At 30.6% G+C, this 23,165-nt stretch overlaps 2 protein-coding genes across 3 annotated transcripts; one reads left to right on the forward strand and one right to left on the reverse strand.

Annotated features, from left to right (window-relative positions):
- Positions 1-2,670: 2,670 nt before the first annotated feature.
- On the forward strand, positions 2,671-4,438 carry LOC115694784 (UDP-glucuronate 4-epimerase 1). The gene has a single exon (XM_030621883.2). The coding sequence runs from the start codon at positions 2,896-2,898 to the stop codon at positions 4,207-4,209; it is 1,314 nt and encodes a 437-aa protein (XP_030477743.1). The 5' UTR covers positions 2,671-2,895; the 3' UTR covers positions 4,210-4,438.
- An 11,494-nt stretch (positions 4,439-15,932) lies between these two features.
- On the reverse strand, positions 15,933-21,494 carry LOC133038991 (uncharacterized). Of its 2 annotated transcripts, XM_061117743.1 has the most exons (9): positions 20,115-21,494; positions 19,834-19,911; positions 18,858-19,719; positions 18,639-18,708; positions 17,790-17,870; positions 17,325-17,656; positions 17,090-17,219; positions 16,472-16,968; positions 15,933-16,334 (listed from the first exon to the last, which is right to left on the reverse strand). In XM_061117743.1, exons 6-9 carry the CDS (start codon positions 17,594-17,596, stop codon positions 16,145-16,147), a joined length of 1,089 nt encoding a protein of 362 aa, XP_060973726.1. In that variant the 5' UTR covers positions 17,597-17,656; positions 17,790-17,870; positions 18,639-18,708; positions 18,858-19,719; positions 19,834-19,911; positions 20,115-21,494; the 3' UTR covers positions 15,933-16,144. The 2 variants fall into 2 exon arrangements, with proteins under 2 accessions (XP_060973726.1, XP_060973725.1); XM_061117742.1 differs by having other exon boundaries at positions 18,600-18,708; positions 19,834-21,293.
- Between the last annotated feature and the right edge of the window lie 1,671 nt (positions 21,495-23,165).

A 23,165-nucleotide genomic window follows, 5' to 3' on the forward strand; every position in this document is an offset into this window, starting at 1 on the left:
AGAGACATAATTATCAAGATTCCAAATATAGTGAAGCTCTTTCAGCGCTTTGATAACCGTTTCTGAGTCACTCTCCACCAAGACATAGTTATGCTTTCTTATGCGAGCCGAATCTAGTGCAAGAAGACATAGTTATTTTTCTTCATCTGATTGTTGTTATCGATTTGATAATTTTATCATTACTAATTGTTTGATTGTTTAATATTCAATTATTATAATTATGCACATTTAATCGTAATTTGTACACACGTATTATATATATTCATTAAAACAAAATAAAAATAAAGGGACATAATTAACTTAAGAAAACAATGAAAGTTTCTATTTTTTATCCAAAAAAAATGAGCCCCTACGACCTTACCTACTTATTAATAGAAGCATTCATTTTAAGTCGTAAGATACTCATTAAATAGTATACGTATCTTCAATCTTACAACTAATAACTACTTGCACTTGGCTTTCCATTTATAATTTTTTAGTGTTATATAGAGATCTTTTTGAGCAAAGGTTTCCCTAATAATAAGCAATGATTCCTATGTGAGAAAATATTATTATTGTTTTCTCCAACACTTAGGTGCCGTTTGGTAACACTTTTGTTTTTTAATTTTTTAATCACAAAATGAAAGTAAAATTTTTGTTTTTAAAAAATTTATCTTTGAAAAACAAAAATACGTTCTATAACCACTTTTGTTTTTCAATTTTAAAAACAGAAAACAAAAGTGTGTTCTGTAAAGTTCATTTTTATTTTTATTTTTTGATTTTATTTAAGTCGGGCCTAGGTCCGGGGTCGGATTCAGGTTCAAGTTAAAAGCCGGGTTTAGCGCAGGGTCGTAGGGAGGGGATTTGGGTCCGGGTCTAGTCGTAATCTAAAAGATTGATTAAGAAAAAAAACTGTTTAAAAAAATATTGAAAGTGATTTTTTTTGTTTTTAAAATTTTGATTTCTAATTATAAAATTAAAAAATAAAAACAGTTTTATAGAACATGTTTTTGAAAAATATTTTCACTTTTCCACTTTTAAAAACAAAAAACTAATTAAAAAAGTGTTACCAAACGCCACCTTAATTTCTTCAATTCTAATAACATTATAATTTTTGTTGAATATTATTATTACTCATATTCAAACACCAACCATATAATGTCATTGGTCAAAACATGATGCACATCTAATTGTCAAATTTCAAGCAACATTAAGAATTTTTGACACTTCTAAATATTAATAATTCAATAGTATAACAAATTTAATTATTAGATTTTTTACAATTTGAAAATGAATACATGTTCATTCAACTAACGTTTGAATTAGTTTTAGAACATGTTATGCATAAATAATATTAAAAAAAACCCCATTTTGTTAAATCTAGAAGTTAATACACTAAGCATATTTTGTACCTATATATAAATATTATTTAACACCCACTAACTTAACTTATATGCATCCGCACATGCTTAATTTTCATTATTAGAGACAAAATGTATAATCACAAGCTAATATATTAACACGAATAAACATGAGAATGTTAATTAATACCTAAATATTTAATTAAAATAATAATAATAATAATAATTAAGAAAAAAATAGAAGAAAGTTCTACGAAGGAAGAGTGTACCAAAATAGAGTGAGATAATAGAGGAATGGATGGATCATGCTCGCATGAGAGTTGCCAGCCAATCTAACCCATATATAGCTTCTTAATTATTATTATTATATTTATTAATTAATAATTAAAATAAATATATTGTGGGTCCCACCACCGTCATTTGGCACTCTGATAATTAGAGAAAAAAATAAAATAAAATAAAAACAGTCAAATTATAAAAAAGCACCGTCCAATTCCCCTCAAAAAAAAAAAAAAGAAATATATTTTTTTTTATAAATAAAAACAATAAAAAAAACTAATAGCTAAAGGAAGACCAACAGCCGTGTCCACCGGTTACGCTGGTTTTATCCGTTTCTCCAAATATAGTTTTCTTTGTAACTTCTTCACTTAGTCGTGACCGATTCTCCCGGTTCAAGGTAGTGATTCTTTTCTTAAACTTATCCTTTTCTTTCTTTATCATTTTTTATTTTAATTTTTTTTACACTTAGAAGATTATAGAAGAGAGTAGTCCTGTTACTGTAGTAGTAGTAGATTTTTTTAGTGATACAAAATCAAACCCACAATTAAGTATTTTTCAAAACAAACAATGAGTATATTGGGTATTCGGCACCACATGTTTGTATGAAAAAAATAATGAAATAAAATCTGTCAAATTATTCAAATCATAATAATTAATTAACACTAAAAAAATAAAATCAGTCAAAACCCAAAACGAATAGAACATTCATAATTAAGAAAATTCCTAAAAACCCACTCGTAATTTAGAAAAATACCAACTAAAGCGCGTAACACCAACTAGACCCACACATTCCTCATTTTTTGAACTTTTTGATTTACTTTTTTACCCAATAAAAATAAAAGAAATCCATTAATTTCCATTTCTTTTCACTTTTTAACTATCCCAACGTGTTAATTTTGGTCCCATTAATTATTATGTCATAAAGAATGAAAAAAATTTGGTCCCATTTATTTCCAAAGAGAGAGAGACTTTTAATGAAATGACGATTTTACCCTCTGTTACAGAGGCCGTCCTTAAACGCGTTCACGCGTATAATTTGTCGCTTCTATGTGGGTGACCACTATATATAACCCTCTCTCATCATCAATCAAATGGCAGGTGCAGAAAATTTTTAATCACACCTCCAAAAATAATTTTCTCTGCATCTGTACCCTTTTCTTTACCTTCTTCCTTTGAAATTTATTTATACGAAAAATATCAAAACAGTGCTTGATCTTTCTGTAAATTATTCAACAGTCCCTGAGATAAAAACTTCATTACAAATATATACACATATATGTACAACAAAATGCCGTCTCTACAAGAGGAGCTATTTCCATCGACGCCGGGGAAGTTCAAGATCGATCGGGGAAACACCATGAATCGTCAGTTTCACCGTTGTTTCGCATCGACTAGCACGATGTTTCTCTGGGCTTTGTTCTTGATAGCTTTAACGGCGTCGTATTTGAGTTTTCAGAGCTTCGTCGATTCAGGTAGCCGTTATTTCTCAGCGTCGTGGGGTGGAATCCAGTGGGAAAAGCAAGTGCGTAACTCGGCTAAGATCCATCGTTCTGGAGGTATGTCTGTGCTCGTTACCGGCGCCGCTGGTTTTGTCGGTACCCATGTTTCTCTTGCTCTGAAAAAACGCGGAGATGGCGTCGTGGGTCTTGATAATTTCAACAACTATTACGACCCATCGTTGAAAAAAGCTAGAAAATCAATGCTTAATGACCATGGGGTCTTCATCGTTGAGGGAGATATTAACGACGCTAAGCTTTTGGATAAGCTTTTCGATGTGGTTGCGTTTACACACGTGATGCACTTGGCTGCTCAAGCTGGGGTCCGCTACGCCATGGAAAATCCCCAATCTTACGTCCACAGCAACATAGCTGGACTCGTCACGCTTCTCGAGGCATGTAAAATGGCCAATCCTCAACCATCGATTGTTTGGGCTTCATCTAGCTCTGTGTACGGACTAAACGACAAGGTTCCTTTCTCTGAATTGGATCGGACTGATTCTCCGGCAAGTCTCTACGCGGCGACGAAGAAAGCCGGTGAGGAAATCACTCATACTTACAATCACATTTACGGTTTGTCCATTACAGGGTTGAGATTCTTCACTGTTTACGGGCCATGGGGTCGACCCGACATGGCTTACTTCTCTTTCACCCGTAATATTCTTCAAGGTAAACCCATTACGGTCTATCGGGGCAAGAACCGGGTTGACTTGGCCCGAGATTTTACTTACATTGATGATATTGTTAAGGGTTGTCTCGGGTCGTTGGATACTTCTGCGAAAAGTACCGGGTCGGGTGGAAAGAAGAAAGGACCCGCCCCGTATAGGATCTTTAACTTGGGGAACACGTCACCTGTTACTGTACCAACGCTTGTGGACATTCTTGAAAGACATTTGAAGGTTAAAGCGAAGAGGAATATTGTGGATATGCCTGGAAACGGCGACGTTCCGTTTACTCATGCTAATATCAGCTTGGCCCGAAGAGAACTCGGGTACAAACCCACAACCGATTTACAAACCGGGTTGAGGAAGTTTGTTAGGTGGTATCTTTCTTATTATGGATATAATAATCGCGTCAGCAAAACTGTAAATTAAAATTAATATTTTTTATTTATTTTTCCTTTGTAGGAGTTTCTTTACCATTTTACCAGAACAAAATGAAAGAAAATGGGAAAAGGAAACTTTTTTTTTTAAGAAGTTTATTAAAAAAAAAAATGAAAAAGAAAGAGAGAGAGATACATTCATTTTCTTCTTAGTGTTGTTTTTTTTTAATTAATTTTGTGTAAAGAAATATGTTCAAAAATGTTTGTTTTGTTGCTCCCAATTACTTTGTATTTTTTCATAGAGATAATGTTATAATCTTGGGAGTTGAACACGAACATGGCAAACAAAAATAGTTTCAAAATATTGTTTTCATATTTTATTTTCCGAGAAAGTGTGAGAAAACAGAAAATAATCCCGGAAAATATTGTGAGAGAGAGTTTTAGTAAATTTTAGAGATGATGTAAAGTAATATTTACCCTATAATACAACACGAGACATTGTTGTCCCCAAAATGAAAAAAATAAAAAAAAATTTATGGTAACAGCTAAGAGAGAGTGGGACAGCTTAGGTACAGCCGTGACATATGGTTGTAATGGGGCCCACTTTCTCCTTTCATCTACTAAATGTGAGATCGTACGACAGCCGTTGGATTGGTCCAAACCCTGATCAAATCCAGAGCGGATCTTGCAGAGCATTGGATAATTAATTTCCAGCTCATTCTTCCACTTGGCTTAGCGGCTTAACTCGCTCTCGGCTTTAGCCACATGCCGACATTAGAGTTTGATTAAGTGGGCTTAGGTTCAGGTATAATGGGCCTGGGCTTTTATGTTAAAGTGGGCCCCCGTTTTACTATCTCTGTCATTTGGAATCTTTTTTAAAGATTGCTTTCCACGTTTGATTGTCTTCGCTTTTTGGTGTCTTTATCCACAATAATTAATCCTCAAAGTTATTTCTGGCCAACCACGTTTTAATTTGGCTACTCACTTAGATTTTATTAATCATAAAGTGAAAATAAAATAAAATAAATAAATATATATATATAGAAAAATAATTATTGATTTATATTTATATAGATTTTAACCATTACTTCCACCGACAGTTTTGTGGGCCTTTTTTTAGATTTTGGGTTAAGAAATGTGTTACTGTTTTCTTTTTTTAGTTGACTAGTAATAGTATGTGCTCATTAAATTAATTATTATTATTTTCTTTTTTCTCTTTTAAGAATTTTGCTTTTAATTAGTTATATCTGTATTTAAATGATGAATTTAGATAAAATTAAGGTCGAAAATGTTATGTCACCGACAAGAATAGACCAAGGATATTTACTTGTGAAAATGATAGACTAAAGATTTAATCTTATAAATATTTATTATTTAAATAATTATATGTTAGTCTATTCTTTTAGGGGTTTATTAGACAAATACTGAGTTATTATAGGCACCCATTACGGAAAAAGCCAATAGGAAGAGTGAATGAATAATAATAATTATATAATATATTAATAAATCGCTGGAAATAGACAGTTCTAGATATTTAATTAAACCTTCTATCTTTTAATTAAATAATAATGAGTTTTTTTTTTTGGCTAAATCTTCTCAACTATCATTATTCTTCCAGTTAACTTTCTAAACTCAAATTTTGACAGTGAAATTCTCTAAATTACTAAACTGCTTACAAATTTAAGATGTTATCTATTTTTTTATAGTTAATTGTCAATATAGATTGTTTATGTGTACACTTTTGTACATGTATTAAATTTATAATGGTACACCTAATATTATTATTTTAAAAATATAAAAATTATTTCAAATTTATAATATATTTTTTATTTTTTTTAAATATTTTATTTTTATTTTTTATAATTTTATTTAATTTTAAAATAATTTTTAAATAATAATATTAAGTGTACCAATATAAATGTGTCATGTGTACAAGAGTGTACACGTAAGCAACCCATAGTGATTGTTAAGCGAATGACACCTTAAATTTGCTACTAGTTCAGTAGTTTAGAGAGTTTTACTGCTAAAATTTAAATTTAGAAAATGAAATGTAAGTGAAATGAAAGTTCAGAAGATTTGACTGCAAAAAAACTCAATAATAAATACGGTTTTTATTTTGGTTTTTTAGATAATTAAACTAAATACTTTTATATATATATATAATTCCTTATGCTATTTACATTTGGAGATTTGTCACTAATAGTAGTGACTCAATTTCAAATGTTCAAAGTTATAAGTAGTGGATCAAACGTTGGTGTAGTGATTCTGCATTAATTTATAATAAAGTCAATTTTGGTTATGTTTTGCTAATTAAAATGGTTTATTATATACTAATGCAATCTCATACTACATATACACATACACATATATAATTCTCCTTTTAATTATATTATTAACATACCAATCTATTGTTTAATTATTTGGATTAGTGACTAGCCAAACTAATGAGTGACCTATTTATATTTATTATTAATTTAATTTTCAAAGCTAAGACAAGAAGTAAACTAAATATATATTATGCAGTCTATAGCCTGCATGTGTCATGCAATATATGGTTTAATATATGGATGCTATAATTATGAGAACATATATACGTGGCAAATTATATATAGCTGATTTTTTTTTTTTTAAAAAAAATAGCATTATTATTTAATATATAATATTTTAATAATATTATGCTAGAAGAGTCTTGTGTACATGTTATGTTATGTAGTCCACTTGTATGAAGTTCCTTAAGTTATAATTATTAGATTAGACTTGTGCAGACAAAACTATTTAATGGCTCTGTTTTTTGTCTATACAAAGGCAAAACAACAAACAATTTGAACAAATTATAAGATCAATAGTAGTTTCTTTCTAGAATATTATTATGATTTGGATGCAAAATGCCAAATTTGTTTTCTACATTGAATTATTGGGTACACAGTGTAAGAATATAGGAATTAAGTGATTTTATACTTAACTGAACCTTGTCTTGTAAGGTTAATTTACCCAGGTCTAAAATATATTGGATATTTTAAGAGTAATTTATGGTATAAATATTTAAATTTAATTTTTTATAATAAAATATAATTAATTTATATTTTAAAATTTTTGTATGTATTTAGTATTATTTGTTAAGTTAATAATTATAGAAATTTTTTAATTGATTAAGGTTATTAAATTTTTATTTTATTTAAATATATCAATAATGGCACGTAGATATATTGATTTAATTGACACTTAATGATTAAGTACCTATAGAAATTATAGAAGTATAATTTAAGTATTATTGCCGTAAAAATTTAAATTAAGTATTTATCTGTAACTGAGGCGAGTTAAATTATTCATTTTTTAAACCTTTTAATTTTTGATAATCTTATTTTGATTTCTTTTCGTAATTATTAAAAATTTATTATAATTAGAAGGATTACACTCATACAAAGTTATATTAGTCAATAACCACTAAACTTAATTTAAAAACCGTATTTTTGTAATTTAGAGTTTTATTTTGATAAATATTGTATGTTAACTTTCTAAATTATGTATAATTGTTTCAAAATAGTCCTCTAAATTCTATATCTAGAAAACAATCATTAGAAAAAATGTTTTAGCGTTTAAACAGGGCATTTTGAATCGATTTGTAAAATATGAGGGCTAAATATATAGTATTTTATTAAAAAAAAAAGAAGCTATAAAGTCCAAATAGCTAGGTATTTATATAAGGTCTGAAATATTAGTATATATTTGATATAAGATTTTTTTTTTTTTTCTGCTAAAACTTTGTATAAGATTTAAGTAGTTGTAATATGAACTTGTGGAGCACAAATTATGCTATATAAATATTTTATATTAATTGGAATTTCATATTATTATTTTTTACAAAAGTTATGTAATTCAGGTCATATATTTAGCTTAGCTTGTAATTTAGTTCACTTTACAGGTTATAAAATATTCCTCTTTAATTTTATAATAATTAATTAATCTCAATCTTCTTTTTGAATAATAATTCTTTGCTTCTTAAATGGGTTAAGGGTTTATTTGTAGGAGAACTTGCTTGCAAGATACTGTTCATTTTGTTTCATTATAGTACATTTGGGAGGCAAGAAAATTAAAGGAAAGAATCAATACTATTACTCTTCTTGTATATATATAAATGGGAATAAATAAAGAAGAATGAGAGTCATCAAAAGAGAATAATTGGAAACTTTTGTCTTTATACCTATATCCACCATTTTATTACGAGTATATACATAAAAGATAAGTGTACGTAATCCATAATTTTACTTTAACAAAATTACTTGTTTGGCAAGAATGAGAGAAAGAGGACGATATTTTCCTTCTAAACTTTCAAAATTTAATCCTTTTAAATTTGGAAGAATTGTAGAAAAAGACAAAAATACATTTTGCAAAATACAATAACTACCCTTAAAAAATAATAAAATTTTGTTTTTAAAAGGACAATTTTGTAATTTTACTGATAAATTTTTCTCCCTCTATCCCTCTTATTCCTCATCCTCTCTAATGGGAAAACTCAAATTTAGTATTAAATCATCACTAAAAAAATACTATTTCAACACTAAATTTTTTTTCAATTCCAACTACAACTAAAAATTACACTAAAAAATATATTCTTTATTATTATATTATTTTATGAAATTATCTCACACTATAATATGTATATAAATATAAAAATTTAGTCATAAACATATTATTTTAATGTTTTAAAAAAAATTGGTGTAGTCTAGTGGGACACTATAGACTCCCACATATATAGGATAGCATTTAGTGTTCCATTGGAACAATTTTATGTCCAAACTCCACTATTCTTAGGATTTTAGTGTATTATTGGAGAAGTCCTTCTAGTGGTATCTTCTAAACAAAATTTAATTCAATATAATTTTAATTTATTAAATAATAAAATTTTAAAAATTATTTTATATTTTTTAGTTCGCATGTTATTTTTATGATTATACGTTTAATATATAAATGTTATTAAATCTCAAATATATAGTTACTCATATTTATAGTGGTGCTTGTACAATGTAAAATAATCATGATTATATACATCAAACTATTTACTCCCACAATTTATCAGTGCTTTGGATTTATGCAGATGTGATAATCAGCGATGTGGTTTGCTTACATTTAGATAAGTGGAATATCTTTTCCAGTGCATTAGCAAAGTAAACTTCTATCAGATGTATTGGCTATACATCAGACTAGACTGATATTGACAGTGGAAAAGATATGATAAACTTACCGTTATATAATCTTTTCTAAGTCAATGTCATTTAGTTTATCTTAGGTCAATTGATATCAATGTTGAGATGATTAAGCTTTAGCTTAATTGTACTATACATGTTCTTTGACTTGTTCGTTATCAGCTTACTCGTAGGATTAGCTCATACTTACATCATAGGAATTCGGTAGTGCAATGATTGTGAGCGTTAATGAAATCTATAGCTTCTATGACTATTTAGAAGTGAAACGATTGTTTCCATAGAACTTAACTAAATGATATAAATGGAAGAACTCTTATTTCAGAATTTATATTAGTTTACTGAAATATTATTTATAAGAAGTTAAGTATTTTAAGGATAAAATGTTAGAGTTTATGCCCTAAAAAGCCTGTAAAGACATTTTTAATTATTAATAAAGAGTTGAACTTTTGATATATGCTTTAATATTAAATTATTAATATCTATTATTAAATAATTTATATTAAATATCTAAAAATTTCTTATTCATATATGAGGTTGTGCCTTGTAATTGTATAGAGAACTAAGACCACTTAGTTATGAATAAAATAGTCAGCAACATATAAATGTATAGAATCTATAATTAATAGTTGCTAGTACGGTTCACTGATGCCCGGTTTTCGATGCAAGTATCTTGGTTCGGATTACAAATGTAGCATGACATAAAAGTGAAGGTGCTATATATAATAGATATTATATATGATAAGGACCGATATGAATAAAGTTGTCTTTATTTAACATGACGTTTACCATAAAGACCTAATTCATATCATAATGATGATCAATAGTAGATCGACTTAAATCCTATCATGAACGTATGTTTATGTTATTAGTTTTTTGATTCACTCGTTAAAGTTTCTTAGAAAAGATAATTCTTACAACTTCTGTTTTAAGAATTTAATAATGTGGATGACTGGGAATATGATATACAATTATGGAGTCCTAATTCTCCTACTGATGGAATGTTGGCTCCCCTTATGTATTAGTTCTAGTACTGGAAAGTTGCGAACCAATTCAGATGAGATCTCAATTTTACTTCTACTAGTGAATTGATGGTACTAAAGAGTAAAGAAGTAATTAGAAGGGTAAACGACAATTTTACCAATGTTGGAAACATATTTTACCAAGATCTAGATTTGCTAACATGTATGTTGAGTATAATTCTATTATTTAACATCCTAAATATAAAATTCTTAAAAATGATAAATTAACACATAAGGGACTAAGAAAATCTTACAGTGATGGCAGCGGAATAATATGACTCATTTCATTCAGATCTCTAGCCATTGATTCTTGTCTAAAACAGAGCATTATCAAGATCTAAATCTGGATCTTCTCCTCCTTCGATTGTGTTCATCCCAATCTTCCACAAAGGACTGAGTATCATCTTAAATAGAGTGGGATGATACTTAAACACCTTTAGAACAATATTTTGAGAGAGAAACTTAGTGAATTTCGAAAAATAAAAAAAGAGGAAAAAGTGACATTAGGTTTTTCAATTTTCTTCTCCTTCTTTATATTGGTAATTGGATAAATGAGTGTGATTAAAATTTAATTATAAAAAATTACATACTTTGCAATTGTATACATGATCTTTTCAATTACATAGATATTTATACAAATATATAAATAAATATCAAAAATTAAGTTATTTGATTTTTTTAAGTTACATATTTGTACAAATATATAAATAAATTTCAAAATTGAGTTATTTGAATTTAAACTAACTTAATCTTGTTTTTTTTAAAAAATAAGTGTGTTCATAAAATAGATGATCCAATTAAATCCCCAAAGTACAAATATCCCCACTTGTGCGGATATCCACACTTGTGCGGATTGGATTGAATAGAAAATTCAAAATCCGCACTTATGCGGATTGGATGTTAATTGACATGTAAAAGTAAATAATCCAATCTAATACACATATTTATATATAAAAAAAATAAATATACAAATAATATTTTAATGTAAAGAAAATAGTATTTTAAAAGTCTAATACATATAATACAATTATATTTCAAAACTTTATGAATCAAATGTATATTCTATATTTTTATATATAATTTTTTTTTCTATGTACAATTTACAATAAAATTAAATATTTTTTTATACATACAATTTTTTCTTTCTTTAAATTTGTTATTTGCTATTTTATTTATTTTAATGTGTTGTTGGACACATAAAATAAAAATAATTTGTTTTATTTTATTGTTAGTTATGTAATTTTTTTTCATAAATATTAAATAATTTAATATTAAAAAATAATCAGTCCAAAATAACCTATTCAATTTTGCGGATTGAATTTAAACTATATTGTGTGGATTGTATTTGATTCAAAAAATAAAATTTGTACTTAGTACGGATCGGATGCACTATTAGAAAAATAATACGAATTAGATTGGATGAATACCTAAAAAAAGTCTCATATTATTAGTTTTTTTATTAGGATTAATATTTTTTTTAGGATTAATATATTTAATCGTTCTTATGTTTGTCTGGAATAGACTAATATTTTACAATCTTATTATTAATTAATAGAAGAAAATATCTCTTTTCAAAAAAAAAAAGAAAACGAAAAATCCGAGGAAATTAAGTGGTAATTGTTTGACGTGAATACTGATATCATTATTTATTCAAAAAAAAAATTGATTACTTTGATATTTTACAATCTTCTTATTAATTGAAAAATCTATTTATAGTGTTCTAATCATATTATAACTATACAAAATTTAAATTCAAATGACCCCACACCACTCTATATATATAATAGCCCAATTTCATAGTCCATAAAAAAAAAAATTAGGGAAATTTACATATATACTTTTTTTGGACCAAAACTTTACAAAAATACTGGGACACGGCAAAAACAATTTTTTTACTGCCCCAGCCCATTTTCTTTACTTTTGTACTGCCCAAGCCCAACAACTTAACATTTATACTGTGAACAGTAAAACACACGGGAAAACGACCTGCTTCGTGTGTGGGGAGTCGCCGGAGTCGGACATCACCAAGAAAAAACCATTAAATCCGGCGAAGAGTTTTTGGTAAAAGGAAGCAGAATTGAAGAACAAGAAGTACAGATTACTGTCCCCCAAAATAACAGAGGTAAACACAACAAAACCCAAAAAATAATTTAATTCTTAAGAAACCAAAAAAAAAAAAAAAAAAAAAAAAAAAACCCAGATTTAGATCTGACGTTTAAAAAAAAACGAAAACACAAATGTGATATTCTTTAATGTATTATGCAAAAAGATAAATGATGGTTGTTCTATTGTTAATTTGACGTTTGTAACACAAAATGATTCAAAAAAAATAGTTGATAAATTAGTAAAATTATTCATACAAAAAATTAGGGTTGTTCTAATGCTGTTTTGCGGTTAGTAATACAAAAACATTCCTACATATATGTATCAGACAAATATAATAATAAAAACTAACAAAAAATATAATGGGTATTTCTGTTTGGTTGTTTTTGTGTTGTTTTATTGTTGTTGTTTTATTTTTTTTGTTGATTTTTTTTTTGTTGTTTTGCTATTGTTTTATTGTTGTTGTACTATTGTTTTAACATGAAATAAGACACTGGAATGACAGGTAATGGAACGTCTACCAGTACTCATCAAGAGCAATGGACAATGGAATGAAGATCACAATTATGTGAACTATGTGGCTAGTGGAGAATTCATACCAACAAAATGCAAGTACGAAGAGCTACTGCAAATACTGCTTACTTCATTGGGGTGCGAAAACACCAGCACAACACTACAAATACAGTACCAAGCTAAAGAAGGAATACCACCGATCAAAATATGCAACGATCGAAGCCTCTACTTTTACTTGGAATTGAAAATGAAGGAAACAGATTTCACGACATATCCACTATGTGTCAACCAGCAAAACAACAACACAACACCTGCTGCAACACCAAATTCGATATCCACAACAACACCGTATGAATATAATGTGGCAATGATCGAAAACAACACAACAACGCTTGAAAACAACATAACAACAACAGAATCATACACAACGGGACAGCAAACAGAAGAAGGGGAACAGTCAGAAACAATAGAAGATGAGGAGGACAAATTCGACATAATTGACTATGCAAATCTGGTTGCTGAAGAAATGGTAGAACAACTTGAAAACACCAGTAAAAATCTGGATCCAGAAATCGACATCAACAATGCAAAGTTAATAACAGACAAGCAACACCCCGAAGTGGAAAAAGGACAGGCATACAAAGACAAAGAAACTCTAAAGAATGTCCTCAGCTACTACGCAATCAAAAACAACTTTCAGTACAAAGTGTGGAAGTCCTGCTCTCAAGAGTACAGTCTGAAATGTGTTTACGAAAGCTGCAATTGGTCACTAAGAGCATCGAGAAATGGCCCAACAAACACATTCATAATCAGGAGGTTTGTTTTTAATAGTTTTTTAATGTTGTTTTTGTTGTCAGCCTGAACAAATGCCCTTTTTCCACACTTTGTATTGAAATACACATGTTTGATATCTGCAACAGGTTTGTTTTAATAGTTTTTTAATGTTGTTTTTGTTGTTTTTTTGTTTCAATAGGTTCTCAAATATGCACACATGCCCCATAAATATTAGGCATGAAGACCAAAGGCAAACAAAATCGAAACTGATAGGGGAATGCATAAAACTGAAGTTCTTGAACATAAAGACCAAGGCAACACCGATGGACATAAAAGGGGAGTTGAAATACAGATATGGCATCAAAATGAACTATATGAAAGCTTGGAGAAGTAAGGAACATGCAGTAAACGACTTGAGAGGTAATGCTAGTGACTCGTACAGCCTAATACCGAGTTTCTTACACATGGTGGAAAAAACAAACCCTGGATCATTTGTCGATCTGAAAACGGCAGAAGACAACAGCTTGCTCTTTGTTTTCATGGCGTTGGATGCATCCATAAAAGGGTGGGGAGCATGCAGACCGATAGTTGTTGTGGACGGAACGTTCCTCAAAGCAGCTTATGGGGGAACTTTGTTGTGCGCATGCACACAAGATGCAGCAGGTCATATTTTTCCACTAGCGTTTTGTGTTGCAGATTCTGAGAATGACCAATCTTGGAAATGGTTCTTCAAAAAATTTAAAGAAGCGTATGGGGTACGGGAACACCAATGCCTAATTTCAGACAGGAATGAAAGCCTCATCAAAGCAGCAAGAGAAATCTATCCAGAAATTACACACAGTTACTGCGGTTACCACATTTTGAGCAACCTTAAAACAAGCTTCAAACAACATGCTGCCAAATACAATCTGCCATTCTTTGGAGCAGTCAAAGCCTACACAGAAAAGCAATTCGAGTTCCACATAGCTGAATTGGATGGATTGGACAAACGCATAAGACCTTACCTAAAAAAAGTCGGTTATGAAAAGTGGTCAAGAATTCATAGCCAAAACAAGAGGTATTCTACAATGACCTCAAACATATCAGAATCACTGAACGCTGCAAATTTGGCAGCAAGGGAGCTACCAATTACAACGCTGCTAGAATGCTTGAGAGCATTGGTGCAACAATGGACGCATACTAATAGGACAAAAGTACACAACACCTTCACTAAGCTATCACCAACTGGAGAAGACAAACTGTTGAAAAATTACACATACTCATTGAATCTGGAGGTAAAATATTAATTATGCTTCTTTTTTTTTTGTAAAAAAAAAAAAAACAAACAGTAAGTAAAAGGTGTTGTTGTAGTGTTGTTTTAATAGTTTTGTATTGTTGTTGTACGAATTACAGCTATGTTTTTTTTTTTTTTGTAATAAAATTTAAAACAGGTTAAAGCAACAACAGATTACTTGTTTGAGGTAACAAGAATGAAAGAATCGTGGGAAGTAGACCTAGAAAAAAGAACATGCACGTGCAACAGGTTCCAAATAGATGAAATGCCATGCGGGCACGCTGTGGCCGTGATGAGGGAGATGAACATGGACTCGTACACCTACTGTTCAGATTACTACACAAAAAAAAATTGGCTGGCAACTTATTCAGGGAGAGTTTACCCAATAGGACACCAAAGTGAGTGGGAGGTACCGGAAGAAGTGAAGAATATTATAGTCTTACCTCCACATGAAAGAGTAAAATCAGGAAGACCAAAAACATTAAGAAGGAAGGCTGGATGGGAAAAGGATCAACACAACAAGTGCAGCAAATGTGGTGAACTGGGGCATAACAAAAGAACATGCAGCAGAAGACGTAGAAGGGAATAAAAACAACAACAGAACAACAGTGGAAAAACAAAAGAAAACTACACATACGTTTTGAGAATGAGATATTGAGGAATTTAAATTTCTGAAATACAAAGGGAATACAGTTTTTATTTGAAAAACATTGATTACATTGGGAATTGATGATACTTTAGATTGGATATTAAAAGATGTTGGATACTAAATTGAATATATATATGAAGTTTGTTATTGAAACAGTTTGTGTTTTTAATACTGAAATGAATATTTGTATTCAAAAAAACAGAAAAACTATAAGAAAAAAAAACAAAAAAAGAAGGGATGTGAAATGAAAAAACTAACAACTTTAACATACCAACTTGTTTGTACATAAGAAGAATAAGAAAAAACATACAAAAATAAAGATTACATATTGTCCACACAAAACGTAAGGAAACATAACAGAACACCAATGTTTGTTTACGAAAAACAACATAAAAAAACATAAAAACATTAAAAAACTATAAGAACAATGACAGTCTGATTGAAAAAACAAATCACTTCTTGGGAAGGCTGGGAGGGGCCTCGGATTCACTTTCAATGTTCTCAGTTTGCTTCTTCATGCCATATTGATAAAATAACACAGCCAAACGATCGCGGTGAATTTCCACATCAAAACCAAAGAATGGGATGGGTTTGCCATCAATGAAATACTCAGCAAATGATGCTACAAAAACACCACAATCACTGGAAAAAAAAAAAAACAACAAGAAAACACAAAAACAGACACTATGAGAACACTAATAAAAATCAAAGTCACATAACAAAAAAATAAAAATGCAAACAAGCAGTGAAAAACATTGAACACTAAACATAAAACTTACGCTGTGACCTGCTCGGGTAAACCATCAACAGCAACAATAGGGAACGGTTCCATAGTGCTAAACTTAGCTTCGTTGCGAAGGCCTTTGAAGTCTAACATAGAGAAGTAATATGGTAAAATAACAGAAAAAGGCTTGCAAGCCTCTTTGGCAACTGTCATATACCTTCCAGAACGCAATGAATTGTACAGATATATCCGCCGCTCAGCTATGTTTAGACGACCACAAATCCAATGATCCTGTAATTTTACATTGATAGGCATAACAACATGATCAACCAAATGCCAAGGAGTGGCACATAATATCTTACCACCTTGAATGTACTGGGTCACATTGTGAGAAAGAGACAACACCGATATATCATTGTTTTTCTCAACAAACTTCTCATACAAACTTGTTATGCTAGAACAAAAGAGGCAATCAGTTGTGGTGACTTTGATTTTCGGCTCGGCTGAGTACATTATTTTCTTACGAAGATAATAGAAAATAATGTCAATGTGCTGTACAAAAAAAAAATAGTAAAAAAACATTCAAACTTATAAAAAAACTAACAGAACAACACTTAAAAACATAAAAAAAAAAAAAAAATATAAATAATAATAATAATAATAAAAAACTTACAGAATTGGTAAGGAAACAATTAGGGTAGGCAAGGTTGTGAAACCACATCTTGTTGCTAATGTCCTCAACACCAAAACGAAAAGGCGGAAATATTTTGTCCTTACCCTTACAATACACATTAGTTGTTGTGCTAAAAAAAACAAATAAAAAAATATCAAAACACAAATAAAAAATTAAAAACTAAATGGAAAACGATAAGAGATATATAACTGAAAACACCTACAAAAATACTTACTTAGATTTATGCTTTTGAAGACCTGTATCAACCCACTTGACAAACTCAGCTTCCAATTGCGGATCGACAGGTTCACCAATGTTGTTGTCCAACGGGCACAAACCACTCACATATTTAACGACCTTATACACAGAATCATCAGGAGAAACTGAGGATGAACCTGATTTAGATGCACCAGAAGCAAGCTCAATGAATGGAGATTTCAAAACAGCTCCTTTCTTCCGATCCCTCTTTTGAGGACGTAAAATAGGAGTCTCTTGAAAAACAAACATTTCAAGATCAGTCTTCTCAGAAGTCTCAACAGAAGCAGGGACATGAGTTGAGGAACCAATCTAAAAAAGAAAAAGGAAAAAAAGAAGATTTTTTTTTTTAATTTCAAAAAGTACAATCAAAACACTATAAAAAAACAACAATAGAATACCATATAAACACAAATTACAAAGGAACAAAAACAGAAACACAAACCAAATTCTCCACAGCTTTAACACCAGATGCAATTGTTGCATCAACATCAATGTTCTCCTCCCCACCTTGAGACTGTTTAGGCTGACAACAAAAAAACAGTAAAAAACTATTAAAACAAACACAAAACACAGAATTCCACACAAAAAGCACAAAAAAAAAAATGATGTCCAAACAAGAAATACACCTGTTTGATCTCTGCAAGAGGTTCCACAGGGTCAGAATTCTTGGCATCATCCACCTTGCCGGTATCATCATCCCTCGAAACAACCTTGGGGACAACAACACCCTCATCGTTACGAACATCGCCCGTGTGAGCCTCATCCTGACCAGCACCAACACCATCTCCACCAAGATCATCATCATCATCATCATCATCAGTTTCATCGTCATGATGATCATCTCCTTTGTCATCGTCGAATTTATCATCCTCGTCTTCCTCCGAAGTGGAATCTTCATCATCCTCATTTTCTGAAGTACGAAGAGCATCTTCAGACTGAGATCCATTGTGAGTAAGACCACCTTGGGATGACTGAGAACAAAAAAAACTTAAAAAATTAATTTACTGTATAAAACAACATAAAAACACTACTAAAAATACCAGAAAAAGTAATGACAATTAAAAAAACACCTCAATAAGAATGTCCAGCTTCTTGTTCATCTCAGCAACAGATTTCATAAGTATCCCTTGCTGGCTGACAACAACAGATAAACACTTTTTAAATTCCTCAAACTCAACTCGGGAGACATTCTCATGAGCAGATGATGAAGAAGCACCCATCAAGCCAGGTTGACCAGCAGGCTTGGAACCACCTTTAATTTTGAATTTGACAGCCTCGGGAGTAGTCTCACCAGAGAAAAAATCAGTGAGGCTCAAACTCAATCTCTCAACGGAAGTTGGAGTGATGTTTCTTAATTTTAACTGAAACAACAAAAACCAACAAAAAACAATATGCACATGAAACTGAAATTATAAAATAACAACAACAATCAAAACATAAAGTATAAATAATGTACACAAAAACAACATTAAAATAACAGTGGAAATAGTGTAAAAAACAACATAATTACCTCTTTCAAAGACCGATCGAAAATGAGGGTGTTCATGACATCCATTTTCACCTGACCCTCCTTGTCCTTGGGTAATTTAGGCCAATTCAAAATCCTTGGAATGCCAACATTTGAGTACAACGACAGTTTCCCAATAACATACGGGCAACACTCGAAAAACCAGAATTGAATAGCCAAAGGAAAACCCAATAATATGTAATACCCACCATCCTCGTCACTACGAACTACCCTCTTATAACCAGAATCTATCTTACCCTTCAAAGAATGCATAGTGATATCAAAACAATGCTTTCCCCAACCAAATTCATTATATCGACCACTATCGACAACATCTATTTCCTCAGACGAAACAACTTTACCCGGGGGACCACCTAACAAATAACACTGCACAAAATACAATACAGCCAACTTGACTGCAAGATCGTCGTTATCCTTAAGATTGTCAGCAATAAAACCAGTCTGAATAGCACCCTTGGTAATTTTTTTTGTACCCCTTAAAACAATGTTTGACCAATTCATTATCATCTTGCTTAAACTGATAAAAATCAGAATCAACATGACAATCTAACCCAGTGACCAACGCAAACTCTTCGATACTAAACCTAAGGTATTTCCCTTGGACACAAACCCAAAACTCCAACCCATTAGGCTGCTGAACCTCCCTCAACAGCAAATAATGAAGCAATTGGTAATGAATTATGTACTCCGAAATCCGAAGAAAATAACCAAACACAGATTTTGAAAAAATTTCCAATTGGCATTCAGTTAGAATTCTCTTAATGTCTCCAAGTACAGAGTAATACCCAGATGTTACTACTCTAGAATGATAGAATTGAGATCGGGTGTACTTGCATTCCCAATCCTAAAAAACAGAACAATCAAAAATACTGATAAAACACCATAAAACACTACGAAAATAACAACAACAAAAAAACAATAAAAAAAAACATAGAACAGAATGCATAACATGAAAAACCTCAACAATCCTATTAACAGGAATTTCCTCAGCCACACTTGATGATGGCAACACATTTACAGGGGATTTACCCTTGCCCTACAATAAAATAAAATAACACCAACAAAACAACAAATAAAAAATTAACAAAAACACATAAATAAATCAAACAAGATATATAAAACCATTACAAATACAGAGATAAAAACAAACATATACCCTGATATATGAACTTCAAAAATCGAATTTAACAAAAAAAAACAAAAAACCTCAAAAACAACAAAAGATAAATAGTAAAATACCTTAACAGATACAGGCGACTTAAGAAATTCAGAATCCAACTCAAAATCTGAGTCTGAATTTTCAACAACAATTCGAGGTCTTTTTCCTCGAGTGTTCTTCGAAGGTCCAGCAAGAGTTTTTCTTTTAACAGAAGGGGAAGTGGGGCTAGGAGGGTTCTCTTTCATATTTTTTTTACCCATTTTTGATTTGGGTCTGATTTTCTGCGATTGTTTTGTGGATTTTGTAACTTTAGCCGGAGATGGTGATGAACGAGTAACGACCATTATCAGGAACTATGAAGGTATTTATTGACAAAAATAATAAAAATGGGAGGGAAAGTGAGAGGGAAGTTTAAGAAAGTGGGATGGGATTTGAAATTTTTTAAAATGCTAAAACCACCCACTACTACAACCGTAAAAGAAAATTGAAAATGAGGAAGAAGATGAACAGTTGAGGGGAGAGAGAGTTATAATTATAAATTTTATATTCGAAAATAATAAAAAAAAATAAAAGAAAAATGCAAAAGTACAATACCTTTTGATAAGAATAGAAAACCGTCAAATCAAACAATTAAAAATATATTTTTTTTTTAAAAAAAAACGTGGCAAAACCCTATCGTGACAAGTGGCAAGCATCAGCCCATTACATAATAAAGTTTGAAAGGCAGTATACTGCCAAAAAAAAAAAAGTATAAAAGTTAATTTGAGCGTGTAACAGTATAAAAGAAAGAAATTGGGAAAAAACAGTAATGGGTGTAAATTTCCCAAAAAAAATACCCATCTTTCATCACTTAGTTTCGTATAATCATATTGTTTTTGTTTGAAACCCTACTAATCAATATCATAAGTTTGGTAGGACTCATTTGTTGTTGATATTTGTTGGAAATTTTTGTTTGACCAACACACTTAAAGAAACAAGTTAATACTTTATGCAAATTGGTATTTTTTAAAAATTATTATTTTATGTCCACAAAATAGTTAGTATTATTAAAAATTAACAATTGCAATATTTATGTTTAAGGCCCAACAACCAAGAGCACAATATGAACCAAAACAAAGTGTCAAAGACTCTTACTCTCTCTCTCCAATCACTCGGTCAAAGCAACAAAAATGAGTCAAATAAGACTCACTTTTCACACTATATTCGGCCCAGTAAGAGCAGCCCAAGAAGAAACCAACATCCACCTTAAAGATACAAGAAACCCTAATATATAGGGTAAATACCATTTTGGACTCTCTGTTTTACAAAAATTACTAATTGGATCCTGTATTTTGTTAAATGACAAAATAGACCCTGTATTTTCTAAAATAGTACAAATAAAACCCTGAATTGATTTTTTGTCAAAATAAAGTTTAATTATAATCTGATCTAAAAGTGCTATATGACAAAACTGTTTACATTTTTTGTATCTGTTCGTATTAAGTATTGTCTTCAAGTTAGTTGTTTAAAAAAAAATTATCAAAAATTATACTCAGGGTCCTATTTTTACTATTTTAGAAAATACATGGTCCATCTTGTCATTTAACAAAACACAGGGTCCAATCTGTAACTTTTGCAAAACACAGGGTCCAAAATGGTATTTACCCTATATATATATAAAAGGTATCTTCTCTAACCCTAAAGCACAACTAATACCTACGGCTGCCACTTATTCTCTTTCAAAATAATTCAAACTTTTTCAAATGCTTTCATCCTTTCTTTCTCACGGCAGCACCGAAAAATAGCAAGAACACTCAATATTAAGAATGAGAAGAGAAGACATTATCAATGGAGTTGATGATCACTTCTCATATTTGCCTCAGCACATCGTTCATCACATATTTTCATTCCTAACCACCAAAGACGTAATCCGCACAAGCCTCCTCTCCAAACACTTCTTCCATATTTGGTGCACTTTTCCAATCCTTAATTTCGATTACCAACTTTTCTCCACCAGCACATACAATTCCTCGACTACTTGTTCCCAAAGACTCATTAAGTTTTTCGAAACTATTATTGCTTCCTTAAAACGCATCCCACAAAATTCATGTGATTTGGATAGCTTCACGTGTCGATTTCCTCTCACTAAATTACCCAAACCCAATGATAATATCATCAACAATGTTCTTGCTTATTCACTAGAGTATGGTATAGCAAACAAGGTCAAGCACTTAACCATTGAATGCACAACTCGTACTCATCAAACTTCCAATATTGTAGTGAGAGATCAAGATCAAGATTCGCAAGAAACAAATAAACCTCTACTGCCACCACTTTTACCAGTTGAAGTTTTCTCATCAAAATGGATCAAAACAATGAATTTGTGTGGTATTGCTCTTCTTAATGTAGAGAATTCGATTATTATAAAGTGCCCATTATTAGAAGATTTGATTTTTGAGAGGTGCAATACTACTATTAGGCCAACAACAATACTCATCTCGTGTCCTAAATTGAAATCTATAAAGTTTATAGATTCTAAAGATTTTGATACTATTGAGATGACTAAAGATAATGAAGTACTCGAGTGGTTTTCTTTTGAGCTACAAGGGATTACAGGTCGTTTCGATGGTAATAAAATTGATCTTCAATCTTGTAAGCAATCTCTCAAAACTCTAATCCTAGCAAACACACAAGTTAGTGATGAATGGTTTAGTGAGCAAGTTTTGAAATTAATCTCTCTTGAGAGTTTGAGAATTACTTGTTGTGAGAGTCTCCACAGTATCAAAATTGGTATGAGTAACAAAAATTTACAGAACATGGAATTGATTAATTGCAAAGCAATGGAGGATATCAAAGTTGTTTCTCCTAGCCTTAAATATTTTCATTATGGTTGTTTGAATAATCGTCGTCACAATAATCAGATATTGAATTTGAATCTTTATGAGTGTGAAAACTTAAAAGATGTAAGATTAGAGGGTGCAAACATAACCAATAAATGGATTGAAGATCATTTTAATCCATTAACGGGTTTTCGAATTTTGGAGAAATTTCACTTGTTTAAATGCAATGTTGTGGAGAAAGTTGAGATTGATTATACCATTTGTAATAATCAATATTTGAAGAGTGTGGAATTGGTTAGTTGTTACAAATTG

The sequence above is a fragment of the Cannabis sativa genome, chromosome 6, assembly GCF_029168945.1.
Source record: "Cannabis sativa cultivar Pink pepper isolate KNU-18-1 chromosome 6, ASM2916894v1, whole genome shotgun sequence".
NCBI lineage: Eukaryota > Viridiplantae > Streptophyta > Magnoliopsida > Rosales > Cannabaceae > Cannabis > Cannabis sativa.